This window comes from Saccostrea echinata, unplaced genomic scaffold, assembly GCF_033153115.1.
Source record: "Saccostrea echinata isolate AGI-Se365-2 ecotype Australia unplaced genomic scaffold, CSIRO_AGI_Sech_v1 ptg000015l, whole genome shotgun sequence".
Taxonomy (NCBI): domain Eukaryota; kingdom Metazoa; phylum Mollusca; class Bivalvia; order Ostreida; family Ostreidae; genus Saccostrea; species Saccostrea echinata.
In genome coordinates, this window is record NW_026889764.1 from 15,270,757 (window position 1) to 15,289,134 (window position 18,378).

An 18,378-nucleotide genomic window follows, 5' to 3' on the forward strand; every position below is an offset into this window, starting at 1 on the left:
TCCGCCTAACAATGCTCCAACTACAGCTCCAGGAAGAAGGTCTATTCATTTTATAAATCATATCAGTTTTGCAATTATTAACAAATAGTTCAAAAATCGGTATACACAGATTTAGCCATCTAAAAATTATAAAGAAATTTACCTTGATTTTTGACACCTAGTGTAAATTTTGTTGCCGATTTCTCATCTGTAATTATAGTTAATTCACTGTTATAAAACTGCAAATATTCATTACAATTCTACAAATAAACTTGTTTTTAGAATTTTTTTAAATCATGGTTTGTCTTGAACGGTATATATAAATGCTTTTTAAGAATATATGCGCATTGTTTTGAATTTTTCTTTTCTTCCAGGAAACGATTCCTGGAATTCAACGGTATTTGAAATGCAAGTTTTGGATTATATCATAGATCAACTCCATTCCTTTGTTCCCCTGCCAAAGAAAACAATTTGACGAGGTGTGGATGCAAAACATACCTGTACACAAAGCAACTCTCTGAATAATAATTAGATACGTACAGGTAAGGCATTGGAATTAATATTGTATTCAGCATTAGAAAGTAGCAATCCAATTATCGGTAAAATGCATTTTAACTGAGTGTGAATAATACTTGATCCAAGTCCCACGGCACATGGTACCATGAAGTCGTTATGTTTACAAGCGCATTGAGATCAATAACTTGATTGCACATTCATATGTCAACTCGATATATCCCAGTTACCTCGAATTAAGGAGGATCTGTACACGTATGAAGTCTAAGTGATTTTTGTTGCATGCGTTTGTTTCTAATAATAGACTTAATATTCAATAAAATAAATTTCCAAAGTATTTAAATTTAACAAGTATTTAAAATATTTAATTCTTTTTTTTTTTATAGAAAGAAAGCCTTTATTTTTATATTTCTAAAAGCCTTCTACTTTTAAGATCTTATAAAATTTTTATGTTGTAAAAACATGAAATGATTAAAACAGTCTTTTCATGAAAATATAACCGGATGGATTCCCTCCAAAATCTGAAAAAAAATACTATCAGTGAAGTTTAAAATTAAGAAAAAAAAATAAAGAAATTGAAAGAAATTGAAAAACTAACAAATATTTTAAACATCATTAAAATTCTGGTGGAAAAGAACCGTTTAAAGGGTGGGCTCAAATATCTTAGTAGTTTTTATTTTATATAGGGGATACATTCCGTTCACAACAGAGTATTTATAGCGCATGTTATGGTATACACAGTTAATTACCAGTATTAAATTAATTTGTTCAGGATAGAATCTAATCATTTTGGACCAAAATGGCGTTTCGAACGGAAGTACGCCATGTTTCGACGATATAGAGAGCCCCCTTAAAAGAGACTTAAGAGTGTTCAATATCTGTTTACATATATGTGGCATTATATACATTAACGGCCAACTTACAACTAAAGTACATGACATACGGGATGACTTCACCTTTATTTTTCAACGACATCTTTCACTTTTGTGTAGTGATATTCCACAAACACCTCAAAATGGTGTTTATATCCCAAAATTGACTAGATACATGTAGTCAAAAGCATGTTCTGATTGATTGACTGATTGTTTGATTGATTGTTGAATGTTCTCCGCTGGGAATAAGGGGATTTTTGGTGTTCTCCGATACAATTCGTTCATTTTACTTATTGATGGCGACATTTCAAAAGAGGTCAAGAAATTAATATTCATTTCATGTGTTACATCATCCTCACGATAATATGTAAGGTAAGGAGTACCTATAGTAACAGCTTCTGATTTAGTAACAGTATTCTCTGTGACTTGAACTTGAGATGTGGTCCGACAATGTTCGACGAAACAGCCACCTGAAAATGTTGAACATATAATGTTAAAAAAAAAACTCATAGTAAAATTTAAGTGACACAATAAGGTTCCTTTGTTGAATGATGTATTGTAGCAAAGAAATGTGGCAAACAAAGATCTACAATCTAAATGTAATAATTACTCAAGAATTTTAAAATCATAGACAGTTCAAGATCATTAAAGATCAATATCTGGTATGCCACCTGCAGACACCAATGATCGATAGACTAAATCGTCATCCCCTGGACTAAAATGAGTGTATTAAAAACTATATTAGAATAACATCTCACTCTAAATGTAGAGGTTGGCTAATAGCTAAATACTATGTTAGTCCAAGACATTTGAAGTCGATAATTGGCGGTTTTGTTGGGTAAGAACAATGGTATGAATAATTTTCCCTGGTCCCAATTCCATCATTCTGTAGTACATTGCAAATGCAAATTCAGGCCTCCAACTGTGTCAAATTTCAGAGAAAAAATGAATGAGGGAGGATTTCGCGTGTTTTGTAAGTAAAAGCTATCCGAATTCCTGCAAAAAATGTAAAAGAAAAAAGCGACTTGAATGGTGCAAACTGAATATACAGAGGACTGCAAATGAAACCTGAAAAAAAGTTATCTTTAATGACGAATGTAAGGTGGAATTGGGTATAGATAAATGCATTCTTGTTTGGAGACGGCCCGGAGAAAAGTGGTCATCCCCTTGCTTGAATCCTGATCGTGGTGCACATACGAGTCTAATGATCCGGAGTTGCAATACGTACAAAAGTATGGAAACAATTACTGTTGTAAATGGTAATATTTATCATGCAAAATATATAGAGACCATTGACAGTTACGTCTGACTAGTAATTGCTCATAATTTCCCGGATAACAGTTGTATATTCCAAGATGACAATGCTCCCGTCCATCGAGCCCGAATTGTCAAAGAATACATGGAAGAAAACCACATTAACTGCATGGAATGGCCAGACCAAAGTCCTGACATTAATATAATTGAAAATGTGTGGCAAAAATTAAAACTTGAACTGCAAACACATGCCCGCTGCGTTGCTAGACGAGGCAATTCGGAACATCTGGGTAGAGATTGACTTAGATTCCATCAGAAACTTACCATTCTATCCCATAGCGAATACAGACTGTAATAAAAGCTATGGGGAACATAAAAAAGTATTTGGTAGGCCACTAATCATTTATTTACATTTTGAGAAGAGATAAAAACTGGCACTCGCTCAAGACAACCTCCGTTTTGGAATTATCTTTACTTTTTGGCAGGCTCTGTATCTGAATTGTTTTGAAAATTTAACATCAAAATATACGGAAAAGGTATATATATATATATATATATATATATATATATATATATATATATATATATATATATATATATATATATATATATATATATATATATATATATCAAAAACAAAAGAAGTTTTGAAAACCCTATGTCTGTAAGGCTTTTTCGTTTATCTTCTCAAATTGAGCTGCAGTCAATCCTTCCACCGGTCTCTGTTTTAGTTTCTCTTCTTCACATACTTAGAAAAAAACCTATCTGTCATTTTAATAAAATAAGGATTATATAAATTATATTCCATGTTTATGACATCTGCGTTTCTGTAGAAGTGAATCCAAGTTCAGAACATTTGAACACGGTCCAGTGTGCTCTTTAGATCTGTGTCTACGCAGCAGCCATTTTTTAATGCAGATTTCAAACCGGAACATATAAAGCTTTACAAAACTCAAATTAATCAAAGCAAGTGCAACAAAATTGGAGGAAAGTTTGTTAACATTTATACAATATTAAGGATTTTCATTTCTTTTTCCAAATTTCTGAACAGTAAAACCTTTTTGTAAGATTTTATATATCATATACAGATTTTCATTTGCAACATGTAGTCACTTTGCCGCCTTCTCACACAAGGCAATGAAATGTTGTATTTGAATAACGTTTTTGTTTAATTACTCAATGTTTGTCCATAAATGGATTATTGTTACATGTAAGTTTATCTTTGTAAAAAGTTTCATTAATTTACGACACCGGGTTCCTACAAACTACACTTTCTTACGGAATTTTGGGACAAACTTCATATGTTAACAATATAATCATTTTGGGTGAGAAGTATTCAAAAGCTCTCTCCTCTCTCTCTCTCTCTCTCTCTCTCTCTCTCTCTCTCTCTCTCAATGAAAACATAAATTGGATACTGTGACCAAATTTGAAGTAATTTTCTTTTTGAATATCTGTGTCCTCAACACTTTCTATCTTTTAAATTAGTAAAATTTGACTGTATGCGTGGTCATTTTGTTTCAGTTGTTTGGCGGGAAGAAACAATAGCCTCAGTCACCATTTTCCTCCCAATGAAACACGAAGCGTTGGTAGGTAATGTTTTGTTGTTTCCTTGTTTTTGACAAATGATTTTAAAACAATGTTTCTCAAAAAAAATTCTAAAGAGAAATGGCGTTAACGTCATTAGTATTTTTTCTTCAATTAATGTATTTTACATTGTTATGAAGTGGGGGGGGGTGGATTGTGTTCATAAAGATCTTTGCAGATTCAGTCAATGTAAACAGTTCAAATGGGACTTAACCCTCCCCCCTTTTATTCCCTAGTTAACATAACGCATATTTTTTTTTCTGTTACTCACAATATAGCACGGATTATCAACTTCCAATGGACAAACAAAGCAGACGACACATTGTCAAGAATATACCCTGTATACAACTAATACGCACTGTGAAGAGGAAAACTACAAGGGTGTACAATGAATAGAAGAAATAAGGTAGGATTTCGCATACTTATTATATTATTTATAATGTGCCTTAACATAGGTTTCAAAATTTTCAACATAATTTTTATAAAAGATAATAAGATAACACCGAATCTCTGATGTTTATACTGACTCTCCATTCACCATAGGTCTAGTAAAGTGTTCTATATTCTCAAAATTATTCATTACTTTGCACTACACGAAATTAAGGTATTTAATATAAAATTATTACAAATCAATGTTTTGTAGTTAATTATAACCCATTGATGACAAGGAAAACCAACAGGATAAAATAGAACTTAGGATGATTGTATCCCCATGCTTATCAAGGTACATTTAACTTTTTTCTTGATTTTTATTCTATTTGTAAATACTTTATGGATCTACTAGTATTATGATATATCAATTATTTTCCTCTGAATATATATCTTGATTAACTTTAAGATTTATAATTTTGTTTTCATTGAACATTCATACTCAAATGATGTAATTTTTGTTTCATTTGCAATAGTATAGTAGCATTTTATATTAATTATAAAGTCTTTTATTCATTGCAGGACCTGTAAAAAATAGTATGGAATGGTTAGGGAAGAAAACAATCAGTTCTACGTCTGGGATTGGAAAACCACTGGAAAGTACAGCGAGAGACGGTTATCTGAGGCTATGTCTTTGATTGATAAGGAATTATTCACAAACAGTCAAACAGTGAAATTAATTTGTTTGGAAATATATAAAAGTATGTGTATATTATCTCTTTTTAATTTGCAGTTTAATTTGTACAGTATATCTGCTCATAAAACAGAAATGATATAATAAGTTACATTGTATTCCAATATTTGCTGTAAAATTGTTAATTTCTTGTAGCTGAAGGGCATTGATGCGTGATAATCAAAATGATTTGATTCGCATAGTTGCCATGATTCTCAATATAGTCAAAATGCCTAGCAATATAACTAAAGGAAAGTCATTCTGATATGAAATGAAAGTCACTTTGACTATCGGAATATATCGTTATGACAACAAGCATTCTGAGAGTATTGCATTAGCAATACCAGTCCCCTACCGGCAAGTGTAATCTGGTACCCGTAAAAAATTGAAAATGCCACAATTCCGTTAAAAATCATTGAAGCGGAACGAAATGCAAACTTGATCTATATGCAATCAAGGTTAGGTCACACACCAAAAATCAGCTCAATATCTGCAAGCGTTTAGAAAAAAAAATCGCGGAAAACCCTTTAAAATTGGAAAGGTCGTAATTCCGTCAAAAATCATTGAAGCCGAACGAAATGCAAACTTGATCTGTGACTAATCAAGATACACTCACATACCAAAAATCAGCTTAATATCTTCAAGCGTTTAGGAAAAAAAGTGCGGAAAACCAAGTGGGACAGACTGACAGACAGACAGACGGACGGACAGACTCAGAGGAAACCTATAGTCCCCTCCGGTTTCACCGGTAGGGGACTAATAATACAGTCAAGATTAACTCGCTGGTCTACTCATGGTGACTATTCATCGGTCACTATAGACTATTTAACTTGTCAGTGTGATTTTTCTCCAATCGTCAAAATGAGTTCAATATATTATCAAAATGACTAACTGCACCCTCATCTGGAGGACAAACTGATTATTTTTTAGGTCCTAGTGACTAACTTAAGTTTTCAGCTCTCTCTCTCTCTCTCTCTCTCTCTCTCTCTCTCTCTCTCTCTCTCTCAAATTGTGTATGTGTTGGTGTTGGATGGGTGTGTGTTGGTGTATGAGAATTTCTTTCTTTTGCTCAGATAATTAATTGCTAATAGAAAGTGCAATTCTTTGAAAATGTTTTCAACCTTTTGAAAGAACAAGGTATGAAAAAATAAGTTTTCCAAAATAATGGCTTCTTCTTTCACAAAGGGTTCATGAAAATGTGTTAAGTAAAGCAATGTACTGTAATGACTTTGAAGAATTCTTGAAAATCCCCTTTCAAATAAAGAATGAAAATGTCATGTTACTTTGCAATCATTATGATAATTTATCTGCAACTGACATATATTAGAACACATAGTCGAACAAAAAGCAATATTTTTGTTCAAAAATGTCTGTTTTTTCAGTCTAATTAAAATTCGCCACTACGTTTTACTATTTTTATGCTGTATAAATAATAAATAATAGAATGAATGGGCCAATTTTAATTAGACCTTCTGTTTTCTATTCTGTGTGATTTCTTTTAAACCCTCCCCCACCCGCTTGAAAAGTGGGGTAATACTGATAATTTGCTATTATACTCATATGAGAGCGGACTTTCATTTTGGGAACTCAGTGCTGTGACAGGACTTTTAGATCAAATTTGATTTCAGCAATTAGGTTGAAGAAAATTGTGACCATAAAGTTAAATCAATGTTAATGTCATTGTTTAACTATTGACTTCGTACATGTCAAAACGTATAATAAAAATCAGTTCCTGTGTTAATAACAACTGAAAGTACACATGCCTGTACATTGTATCAGTGCTAAATTCTTCTCATTATCATTATTTTATTGTGCCAATATTTCAAATGATTGAACCATACATAAATAAGAAAGCAATCTAAAAAGCATTATGAAACAATAAACAATAAGCTTTACCTTTGCTTTTGTTATCCATACTTGTTACACTTGTATCACTTATTTCTATCGGGACAAAAGCTTCCCAATTTAACAATAAACAGATTCAGATTCTTCCTTGTCATGACCTCACTATACATATTTAGAATTTATAAGTACTCTGTATATATAAAATTTAAAAAGCGTTTCATTATAATAGATTCACAATGTTCCCTAAATATTGCTAAATACGTCCTGTTAAAGTAAACTCAAAAATGCGATAGAATATTTTTAACTAGTCTGGACGATTTCCCTCAGTGGAAGTGAAGATCTCGAGGTCACCGTGCTCACCGATTGCTTGCTACCAAAACAAAATAAACATGATTGCTCTTCCTTCTAACTAATCATGCAACATATTTAGCAACCAACCAGAAAATACAAAATACAAAAAATAAATTTAAAAAAGATCATTTTTGCACATAAAAATAAACATTGTAATATTTATGCATATTTCAGAATAAAATGTCATTTATAAGAATTTTACCTTGAACAATCACGACTTTTAAGATAAAATATAAATGAAATAGGATTTGAATTGTACAGTTTATGATTGCAACCCCAATAATCAAATCATACTAAGAGATTAAATTTGAAACAAATACTACAGATCTAATTCCATCTTTGAGCTTTATGTGGCGATAATGTAACACTAGGAATTTGTCTGTTACTACAGCTTTGTTTGGAGGGTATAAAAAGATTGGGTATCAGGAAAAAAACTTTTTGAGAAAACCCAAATGTTCTCCTTTCATTTATTTTACATATAATCGCAAATATGCTGATCTGTCCGGAAAACAAAACATTTCCTTGAACATTTCTCGACATAGTGCAAAAGGACTAGCAATGTTTAAAAAAAAAGGTAATTCTAAACGCATCATCAATAACGTAAATACGTAAATACCATTCTGAGATACTACAACTTAATCATGTTATTATGCATTTTTATTTTTATTTCTTTATACATGTCCGTATGAACAAAACCCTTTCAATGATAAAATGACTATTGAAAAGCCTTTGAAATGACTATCTAGCATGAAGGTTTGCTGTTTATGACGCCACTGCTCCTGCGTGATCGTAGGTGTCAGTTTCATCCTTTATATTTATCCTATTTAGTTGACAATAATCCCTTTCTCTATCCATGGAATAGATGTGCTGCTCACCCTGTTCTTGAATGGGCTTCGAACCGATAACTTTGATGGAATTTTCCTTAAAATAGACAAGAAATGTTGTTGTGAATGCGTTTTGATCTTAGCATTATTTCGTGGATATTGTCAATGCACCTTGATCTATTATAAAGAACTGTTTTGAATTATAAAAAGCTTTTGAAAGAAACATACATTGCAATCATGCAAAAATTAAAAAAAAAAAGATTATTTAATGATGTTTTGCATCAGCCAATTTGAAATATTCGTAATTTTGCCAACATAGGAAAACCTATCTTCTTTGATAATTGAATCAAATCTGGAATCTTAATGATTTGCTTAATGATAAGGGCTACTTTAGACCAGTTGACCATTTTTCCAATATGATTGACTGATGTAATTGTCTACGTGAGTACAAACTCTTCTCTCGACCACTAAGAATATTAGTAAAGTACACGAATTTTCAAACTCAAGGTATATAAATCAACAAAATTTCATGACTTTTACCCTCCCTTTAGGATATTATGATCTATCTGGATAATCAAGTAAACTTTACTACAAGAATCTGTTTGAAAAAGTTTTGTATAGTTTATCCTGTTTTCAAGTAATATTAACTAAAGATTTTGGAATATACATAGGGTTCATGGCGGGTGTGACGGGCACATGGCGGGTGTGACGGGCTCATGGCGGGTGTGACGTGCTCATGGCGGGTGTGCCCAGTCGAAAGCGGATGCTTACTGCTCCTAGGCACCTGCAGCTGATCCTTCTTCTGGGATTTCCGGAGGTCCGTGTTTTAAAAATGCAGCTTTGTTCATAGAGATCGATCATTATTTGATTTCTTTACCTTTTTCATATGCAATGTTAAATTAGGCTATGCTGCTTTATCAAGTATATTAGAATATTTCAATTTTGATACTGTACCTTATTGTCGTTAATTTCACTATATAGTACTCTCTCCAAGTTGTTAATATGTTCATCGTCAAATTCTGTAGAAGTACAACCCTCATCTGTTTGACAAGAAAGGTTCTGTATAGCCCTTGATACGCTTTTTCTGATGTTTTGAAAAGAAATAAAAGCGAAATAGATTACAGTGTCTCATTTTAACTATATAGTAACATAGGCAACAAAGCCTTGATTAATAGAATTAACAAAGGTCGGAGCGTCGAATTTTTAATGTCTATATTGTTGATACACTGTAAGTGGTAAAGGAGTAATGAATTACCTTTTCTGAAAAGGCTGACGTTTATATAGAAAGATAATTAAAAGACCTGTTACAGTAGATCCAATGAAAATACCACCTATAGTTGCTCCGACTAGATAACCAACTGTGAAGTCTAGAAGTTAAGACAAAGGTACATTTATTTGCAATAACAATATGTTGAAGAACATGATGAATGAAATTTGTATAAACATTTTATCTATCATCATAATTTCCGTAACAAGTACAAGACATATATTAGGTAAACATGAACATTGAATTATATAAAAACGGAAAAATAAGATTCGATTTTTTTTCATTCATACTAACATTCACAGATCCTAGTACCTGATTTTGAAGACTTTGCTGAAAAGTTTTTGTTGCCTTTATCGACAGAAGTACGATTAGGTCTAGTGCAAACTGTGGAACACATTGAATCAACCATCTCTGTACATGCAAGGGTTCCTGATCAACAGAATGTGTATTCTTATGCATATATGCATTCATTTAAAGAAACAATAAAATCAAGAAATCAATGTTGAAAGATCCCACTTCTTCTGATTTTAGAGGCCCGTGTTTGCTCTGTTCCAGATTTGGATTGTTTCAATGGACTTTTGAGCTTGATTACTGTTCGTTATCTCCATAGTTCATGAAAAAAGGTAAAAACTTTACTCTCAGTGATTTAGTTCATCAACCAATAAAGCAGCGTAGATTTTTTTAAATAATTTTTTTTCTTCTTTGTGTGATTGAACAATTGTAATATTAAAAAATACAAGTCTAACATTTTGTCTGAATGGTTTAACGAGGTTGGATCCTGATATTTAAACTTTTTTTGTCAAGTATATTTTTAGGTTCTACATATATAGCTTAATTAAAAATCAAATCAAAAAATGGGGGTCAATATGCTTCTTTTGGCGCTACAGTACATTTAATATGACCTTTTTGCACTGAAATTTGTGTCTTAATCAAAAATCACATCTTCGACGTTTTCCCTCCAATGTTTTTATCCAAATGAATCATGGGAGAGAATAAACTATTAGTCTATTTTAAAGGAGACACTTTAAAATTGTGACTAACAAAAAGTTTCAAATTGCTTCGCATAATCAATTATTTGATCTTTCTGCACTCAAAAATGTTATTTTTCTGGCATTAAAAATTTAACAAGCAAGAAAATTATTTTAAAGTCTTAAACTTTTGCTGAATTTAGGCAGGTTGATCAAAGTTATCTTATATATTCAGTAAAGAAAAACAAAAGTGGGGGTGTATGATATAAATTTTTAGATATTACTAAAAAGGTGCTAATTTTATGTTAAAAATGGCTAAATTTTTTTCTGGACTTTCAGATTATATTTACTATATTTGTCACAATATAATAAAAGAATTCATAAGACATAATTTAATAGATATTTCAGAAACAGCACAAAACATTTCACTGCAAAAAACAGCTCAGTGTGCAACCAGCATGGAAAAATAGGAATCTAAACTTAACAGTACTGAATATATTTCAAAAGGGAAAAATTTATTAATTTCTCCTAAAAAAAACCTTCCGCCACAAAATATAGTTCCTGGCTTAATCCTATTTGGATGGAATTTAATCGCGGTTTTTTCCTTGGATATAGTTTAATTTGCATTGTAGAATCCAGATTTAATGTTTGAACTTAAAAATGATGCAGAATTTTACAAATAAAGGTCCAGACCAAAATCTGCTCAAAAGCTCAGGATCGAACCTCCTTAAAAACAATAAAGAACTTGAATTTGATTTTTATTCAAGCAAACATTTAAAGGATGATGATGAACATGAAATGATTTATGCGCAGTTACACATGTGATTGTACATGTAAAGTGTATATTCAATTTGTATGGTTAACAGTGGTTACTAAGATTGAAAGAAAGAACATTATAAATTACCTTTGCACTCTTCGTAGATTAAACCACCAGAAGATGTTTTTTCATCACTTTCTGCAAGTTTTGAGTTTACAATATTACTCAGAAACTTCTTGCACTTAGCACATTAAAATTAAACTAAAATATAATTAAATATTCATACATATTGACTTGTTTTCCCTATTTTACCTCTGCACCATTCAATATTTCTTTGCACGAATATCTTTGACATAACCATACATCCACAAAGAAGGATCAGAAGAGCTGAAAATATTGTAAATAATTTATGAAAGCTTTTGGTAAATTTCTGTCATGTGGGTAACATCAGTTACTACATGTCATCCCACAGCTAGGTTGTTTTGCAAATGTGCATACCGTGATCATATATTTGACTTTTAAAAGAAAAAAATCAATTCTAAGCTTTCATTAAAGGAATATCTAATGATATAAAATATTTTTGGTTGTAAGTAATGAATGCTTCTTGCATAAAACCTCATAACTTTTGCAATCATTGTCGTTTTCATTTTAAAGCTTATCTATTCATTGCAGTTAATTTTAATTTTTCAGCAGTATGGGAAAATTCATTGTAATCACACGGGGGTTGATCCAAAAGAATTTTTATTGGTGTCATACAATCTTTGAAATCATCAATAAAATATTATATCAGGAACGTTTATCTTTTTGACTGTTGTCTTAGAGGTTCATTCAGCTATATTTGAACCATTCTTTTAATTATAAAAAGCATTCTGAGAGTATTATTGCATTAGCAATACTAGTCCCCTACCGACAAGTGTAATCTGGTTCCCGTTAAATATTGAAAATGCCGTTAAATCCGTAAAAAATGAATGAAGCGGAACGAAATGCAAACTTGAACTGTAACTAACCAAGGTTAAGTCACATACCAAAAATCAGCTCAATATCTGCAAGCGTTTAGAAAAAAAGTGCGGAAAACCCTGAAAAATTAAAAAGATCATAATTCCGTCAAACTTCAATGAAGCCGAACGAAATGCAAACTTGATCTTTAACTCATCAAGATACACTAACATACTAAAAATCAGCTAAAATACCTGCAAGCGTTTATGGAAAAAATGCTGAAAACCAAGTGAGACAAACAGACAGAGGGACAGCTAGACGGACAGACAGACAGATGGTCAGACAGACACAGAGGAAACCTATGGTCCCCTCCAATTTCACCGGTAGGGGACTAAAATAATTATATACATGTAGCTCGGTACGTTTATCACTGCAAGTTAAGAATGTTAGTGTTTTCCCGATTGTTATATACTTTAGTTGCTAAAGTATATAACAAACAGGATGACTTTATCTTTTCAATCTCAACTTTCCCTACATGTATTTATGAAGAAATATTCCACAATCACCTATATATGTTTTTTTTTTTTTTTTACAACTGATTTGATATTCAAGAGCTGTTATGAGTATTGTCAATTTTTAAACCTGTAGTTTTTTACTATGTAAGGGGAAAAACTCTCCATGTCAAAAGAATTGGATAGTATTGAATACACAGAACTAGGTAAGACATGCAAATTTTTATGTGATAATAGGTCATGCACAAAAAGATAATACAATTTTTCTGAATTTGTATATTAAAGGTCACTAGCGTACTGTCAATTTCTCTCCCACAATCTTGAATAGCACTTACAGCCATATTTTGTAAGAATTAAAACGAAATTTCTGTTTTTACGTCAATTTAATTTTCAGACTTTTCAAAGGAAATAGCAGTACTATTTTTTGTCCGGGGGGGGGGGGGGGGCATTTATCCAAAACAAGACAGTTTCCTCCATTTCAAAAAAAAGACACATAAAGGCCTATATAATAACGATTTCCCCATAATACTACAAACCTCAAATGAATTAAATCTAGCATCATTCTTTTCCCTACATTTTGTCTCGATTATTTAAACTGAAATATTTTAGTACAATTGTTCATATCATTGAACAATTTAGCAGCTTTTATTGTTCCATTATTCACTGGTTGTTTTCAAAACTACCGCACTGCAATGCATCTGTTACCGTCTTTTCTGGGAATGAGTTTATCTTTGTCAGTCGTAATATCTAATCATCTTACTTTTAAAATTCTTTCGAAATCTTTCAAAATAACGATTTATTTAGCCAAAGTCATCTTATATGTAAAATAAGTACTATTCCTTCTGTCAGATGTAAGTTTGTTTTTGATTGGAATTTCGCTTTTGTAACCGTAAAATTTCATCTGCATAAGATATGTGACAAACCTGCTCAACATCTATAAGGTTTTGTTGAAGATTAAAAAAAGCATCTTTTTCTCAAAGAAGAATTTCTAAGCAGATTGTATTATTCATGTAGGAATGATTTGAGATAGTTATTTCACAAATTTTTCTACCTCTGTGAGCGCACTTGATACTTTCCTTTATATTATAAAATTAAAATTTGTTGCATGAAATATTTTTGTCTATTCTAAAATAGATCCTTTTGGTCATGGACTATATATGTAACTCATATCTGAAGTAAGAAAACGTCCAAAACTGTTCATTCTATGAAAGAAAGAACTGATAATGAACTTAAATCATAAAACTTTACATGGTTGATAGGTTTGCAGTAAAATGACTGTCAACTGAATTCGATGTTTAACTTATTTAACGTATTTGCTTCAAACATACTGATATTTAAAAAGTACCAACACTGTCTGATTGTCAATACAAATTTTAAAAATTAGATAATTTATCTAAAGATGAAAGAATCAAAGGAAAAAATCAAATAAATGAAATTGATACCAGATTCCATTTTAAGGATTTTGTTACTTGAGGTCCTTTTAATAATATCTAGAAATATTTTCTTTTTTTTAAATACACATTTCATAAATATTTTTTTTTTATCAGATTTACATGTATCAAATATACACAAATAAATAAAAAAAAACATACCTGATGTCACCGACATACTTTGCTTCATAACTTCCTTTTCTTTTTAAAAATTCTCTCTGCACAACGCTTTAACGTTTCTCAAAGTTTTAAGCGAAATAAGATAACGTTTTCTTTCTTTTTGTACTTTCTTGCCCTGTAGACATCTTAAGGAAGATAACAGAAAAACTTTCTATTTGTTTATTTAATCAACCTTTAAACATTTTTTAATTATGCATACGTATATGAATAGGCATTTAAATGCTTTCAAATGAAATTGTTTTGGTACATTTGATGAGAATATAATGAATTGCTTCATATGCATACTTTTTTCTCAGTTAGAGTACAATCATCAATCATTTAGTTTATTACATAAAAGTTAATCAAATAAGTAAAATACAAATTCAGATCTGTATTCCCTCACTCTCGGGGTTGTTTTTGGTGGGGAACAATTATTCAAGACACAAAGTAACTGTCTTATAAGTCCAGTATTCTCTATCCATCAAAGAATGTTAATTTTTTGGTTAACCAATACCAAATGGCCGAGAATAAATGTTTTGAAAACTAACTCAAACTTCAAAGTCAAGGTCTTGAGGTCAAAAGTCATATTACATACTGAAGGGTTTGTCACATGTAAGGCTCATGTAAAAATATAAAAGCCCTGTGTCTTCAGATGTAAAAGTCAAGGTTTTTTTTTTTTTTTTTTTTTTTTTTTTTTTTTTTTTTTTTTTTTGTTGTTGTTGTTGTTGTTGTTTGTTTGATGTTCTTTATAATCAAACTTCAGAGTCAAAATCAAGAAGTCAAAAATCACATTGCATGACAAAGGTCTTGTCACAGGTAATAACGCAAATGTGGAATGTGAAAGTCCTACCATTGTATATTTAAACAGTAATTACCAATGGTATTACCAGTGTCTTTTTTCTTTGGAAAAGTTGGATAAACTTTAATGTCAAGGTCAGGAGGTCAAAAGTTATTGTACAGTCGCAAAGATCTTGTCACAGTAATGCACATGTGAAATATAATAGCACATTCAAAATACATGACTTATGTTAAAGTGTTTGTGACAGACAGATTGAGAGACGAATGGGATTTAATATCCCTATTCTTTCGCCAAAGCTGGGTTAAACATCAAACCTGTTAAAATCACTTTAAAATATTTAATTAAATTTGAACCTCCCTTCCTTTCTTAACATACTTAAAGGCCCACTTCAAGGTTAAGGACTATTCTGTCTTCCATTTATGGTTGACCATAGAAAAAAGTTCATAACCTAGCACTTGTAATGAGTCACCTGCTTCAAACATACATGTACATGTATGTGTAAACACAACGCCCACAGAAAGTCAGTAATGTCGTTTATGTTTCGATTTTTATATACATGTACATTTAGTTTATCAATATTTTCAAATGATAAAGTGATGCAGGACACGAACATGTTCAATATGATGTATTTTCCCTTCGCCAAATTTAAATATTTTTTGCACTAGCATAACCATTGTCTTTTAAAAGCATAGCTAGATTTGTCTTCATTTGTGCTCTTTGACATCAGAAGCAAAAACTATCTAATATTTGAAATATAATCAAAATTAAAATTCTTTCATCTGATTTTTTTTTCTTATTTACATGAACAAAGTTATGTACTCATCAGTGTCAGAATTTATTTAATTTATCTACCATGCATTTGTTTCTGTCAGTAGTTGTGTTCCTTTTGTGAAAAACTTTTAGAAACTTTTTTTTTGAAAGTTTTACACAACCATTTTCACATTTCTGATTCTGGAGTTTTATTTACCTTTCCTTATGTGGACAGTTAAAAATCTTTGGAAATTTTATGCCTGGTTTTTTTTTTTTTTTTTTTTTTTTTTTTTTTTTTTTTTTTTTTTTTTTTCAAACTGATAGTTTTTTTTTTAATATTGTAATTTTTCATTTATTGATTTTTCAAATGCAAAAAAAATATTCCAACAAAATCTCTAACAAAATTAGCCATGATTAAGATCAACTTTTACAGGAAATTATGTTCTAAACTCTCTCTCTCTCTCTCTCTCTCTCTCTCTCTGACACACACACCGTTTCAAAATAAATACATTTATTATAGAAATAGTGACTGGTTTAGAAGCAGCTACTTCACAATTAAATGTTTTCAATATTTCTAGATATTAAAAAATAATTATACAGATTCTGAAATTCAAGCTTGGAAACTTATTATTTCCACGTAATATATGATATCCCCCTGCAAGTACAAATATTCCGCACTCATTCACTTTACTCATTTCCGTTCGCCTTTTCCAGTCTTTCCATACCATTATTTTTCCCATTGTTTTCAGACACCATAGCCATCGTACTGTGATGCTGTTGAGGGGACAGGCCCTGCATGATCATAGTCATCACTATTGGTATCAGACTGAGTTTTAAACGGAGCGTCTGCTCTAGCATGGTCGTAGTATTCATCTCTGTCAATGGTCTCTGTTGCATTCAAATGATTGTATACTCCTTCTTCTGTATTAAACTGGGTGCTTTCCTTCTGGCTTTTTGTCTGTTTAATGAGAGAAATCTACATTTATAAACTCTTGCTGCAGCATGGTACGCTAAACATCAAATCTAGATTATTTAATCTTTTGCGATTGTTTGATCGTTTGTAATTTTAGCAAAATCGTTTCTCGAAAAATTACCTGAACTACTAAATTATTATACAATAAACACCTTATCAATAGGTAAATGTTTGACTGTACATGAATGTGTCACCCATTTTAAGTATTAAAAAAAACTTGAGTGCTGATCTTGATGGGAAAAATATTGCTCCATGACAACGAAGGGATGGATGGTCCCCCAAAGGTATCAATGCTTTTTAAATGGAGCACTGGTTTGTACATGCTTTTTTAAACATCCAAAAATTTATAAATGTTCGAAAATATGACAATTCTGAAGCCACACAAACGTGAAACGTCATTAAATACCCCCTGATTTTTTAGTTTTTTACAGTGATAAAAGAACAATTGTAAAAGCATACCATTCCACTACAATCTACAATTTAACGTTACCATTTCGTTCTTTATTTCGTTGGAAGTCATTCTATTCTTGTTGCTGTGACCTTGGACTAGTTGCTCCATTACCCTCATGTCTGCTATGTTTTGTGGTGCATCTAATGCCATCCCTCTAATTTAAAATTCAATACATGATAGAATAATTTGCGAGTTGTCGACGACTACAAAAACGCTTGCGGTGCTTTCAAAACCGAGGATCCTCTCTCTCTCTCTCTCTCTCTCTCTCTCCTGATGAAGTACTTTTACCTTTTCTTCTGTTCAGCAGTTCTTCGTCGAAAAATCATAAAACAAACAACTGTTATAATCGATCCAAACAGCGCTCCTCCAAAGACAGCCCCAAGCATATATCCAAGGAGATTGTCTAGATAATTCATAAACAACACTCTTAAAATTTCATTATTTCTCTCACAGCTTAATTAAGAAAACTAACAAGCTGACGTGTTAAACCACAAGTACTTTAAACACACACAATATTTAGACCTTACCTTTGACGTTCAGTAGTTCCTTGTTAGAACTGGACACCATATCTTAAAAGATGATGATTTTTTCTCTCAAAATTAGGTATCTTTAATTACAACTTTTTTCTACGACATTTAGATATATGATGATTTGACAAAAACATCCTCACTTTTCTTTTAAAAGTAACAAGTTTCCTTGTATATCAGTTTTAAAATCCATATTAGTTTACATATGGAGAAATGGTATGCATTTTGGTAATTTACAAAGCGGCCGTATTGTATTTAATATGGCAGATTTCTATTCAATGCATTATATAAGGGAAAAAACTAGAAAAAAGAGATTAAAAAATATCGAATAATTCCTTCTTCCTGTTGTTCTATCTTTTATAGTGTCCTGGGTCAGAATTTCAGTATTTGTTTAAAAAATGACGAAAAATGGATGGTTCCCTACAAGCTCGAAAATCTTAAGCAAACCTGATTTGATATAGAAAAATGTGGTGAACAAGTTTAGAACGCTTGTCAAGTAAATTTAGATATATTTGCCATTTTTTG

General features: G+C 31.3%; 1 protein-coding gene across 1 annotated transcript; it reads right to left on the minus strand.

Moving 5' to 3' along the window:
• Nucleotides 1-16,385: 16,385 nt before the first annotated feature.
• Nucleotides 16,386-17,721, minus strand: LOC133187913 (uncharacterized). The gene is made up of 3 exons (XM_061323309.1): nt 17,615-17,721; nt 17,366-17,480; nt 16,386-16,860 (listed from the first exon to the last, which is right to left on the minus strand). The coding sequence occupies exons 1-3, from the start codon at nt 17,710-17,712 to the stop codon at nt 16,648-16,650; spliced, it is 426 nt and encodes a 141-aa protein (XP_061179293.1). The 5' UTR covers nt 17,713-17,721; the 3' UTR covers nt 16,386-16,647.
• Between the last annotated feature and the right edge of the window lie 657 nt (nt 17,722-18,378).

What these genes read in the sequence shown, in the direction of transcription:
- LOC133187913 (XM_061323309.1), bottom strand. Translation starts at nt 17,712, where the DNA reads ATGCTTGGGGCTGTCTTTGGAGGAGCGCTGTTTGGATCGATTATAACA. An exon ending in ACTGCTGAACAGAAGAAAAG is followed by an intron (nt 17,481 to 17,614) that starts GTAAAAGTACTT and finishes ATTTTAAATTAG; the next exon opens with AGGGATGGCATTAGATGCAC. An exon ending in ACGAAATAAAGAACGAAATG is followed by an intron (nt 16,861 to 17,365) that starts GTAACGTTAAAT and finishes CTCATTAAACAG; the next exon opens with ACAAAAAGCCAGAAGGAAAG.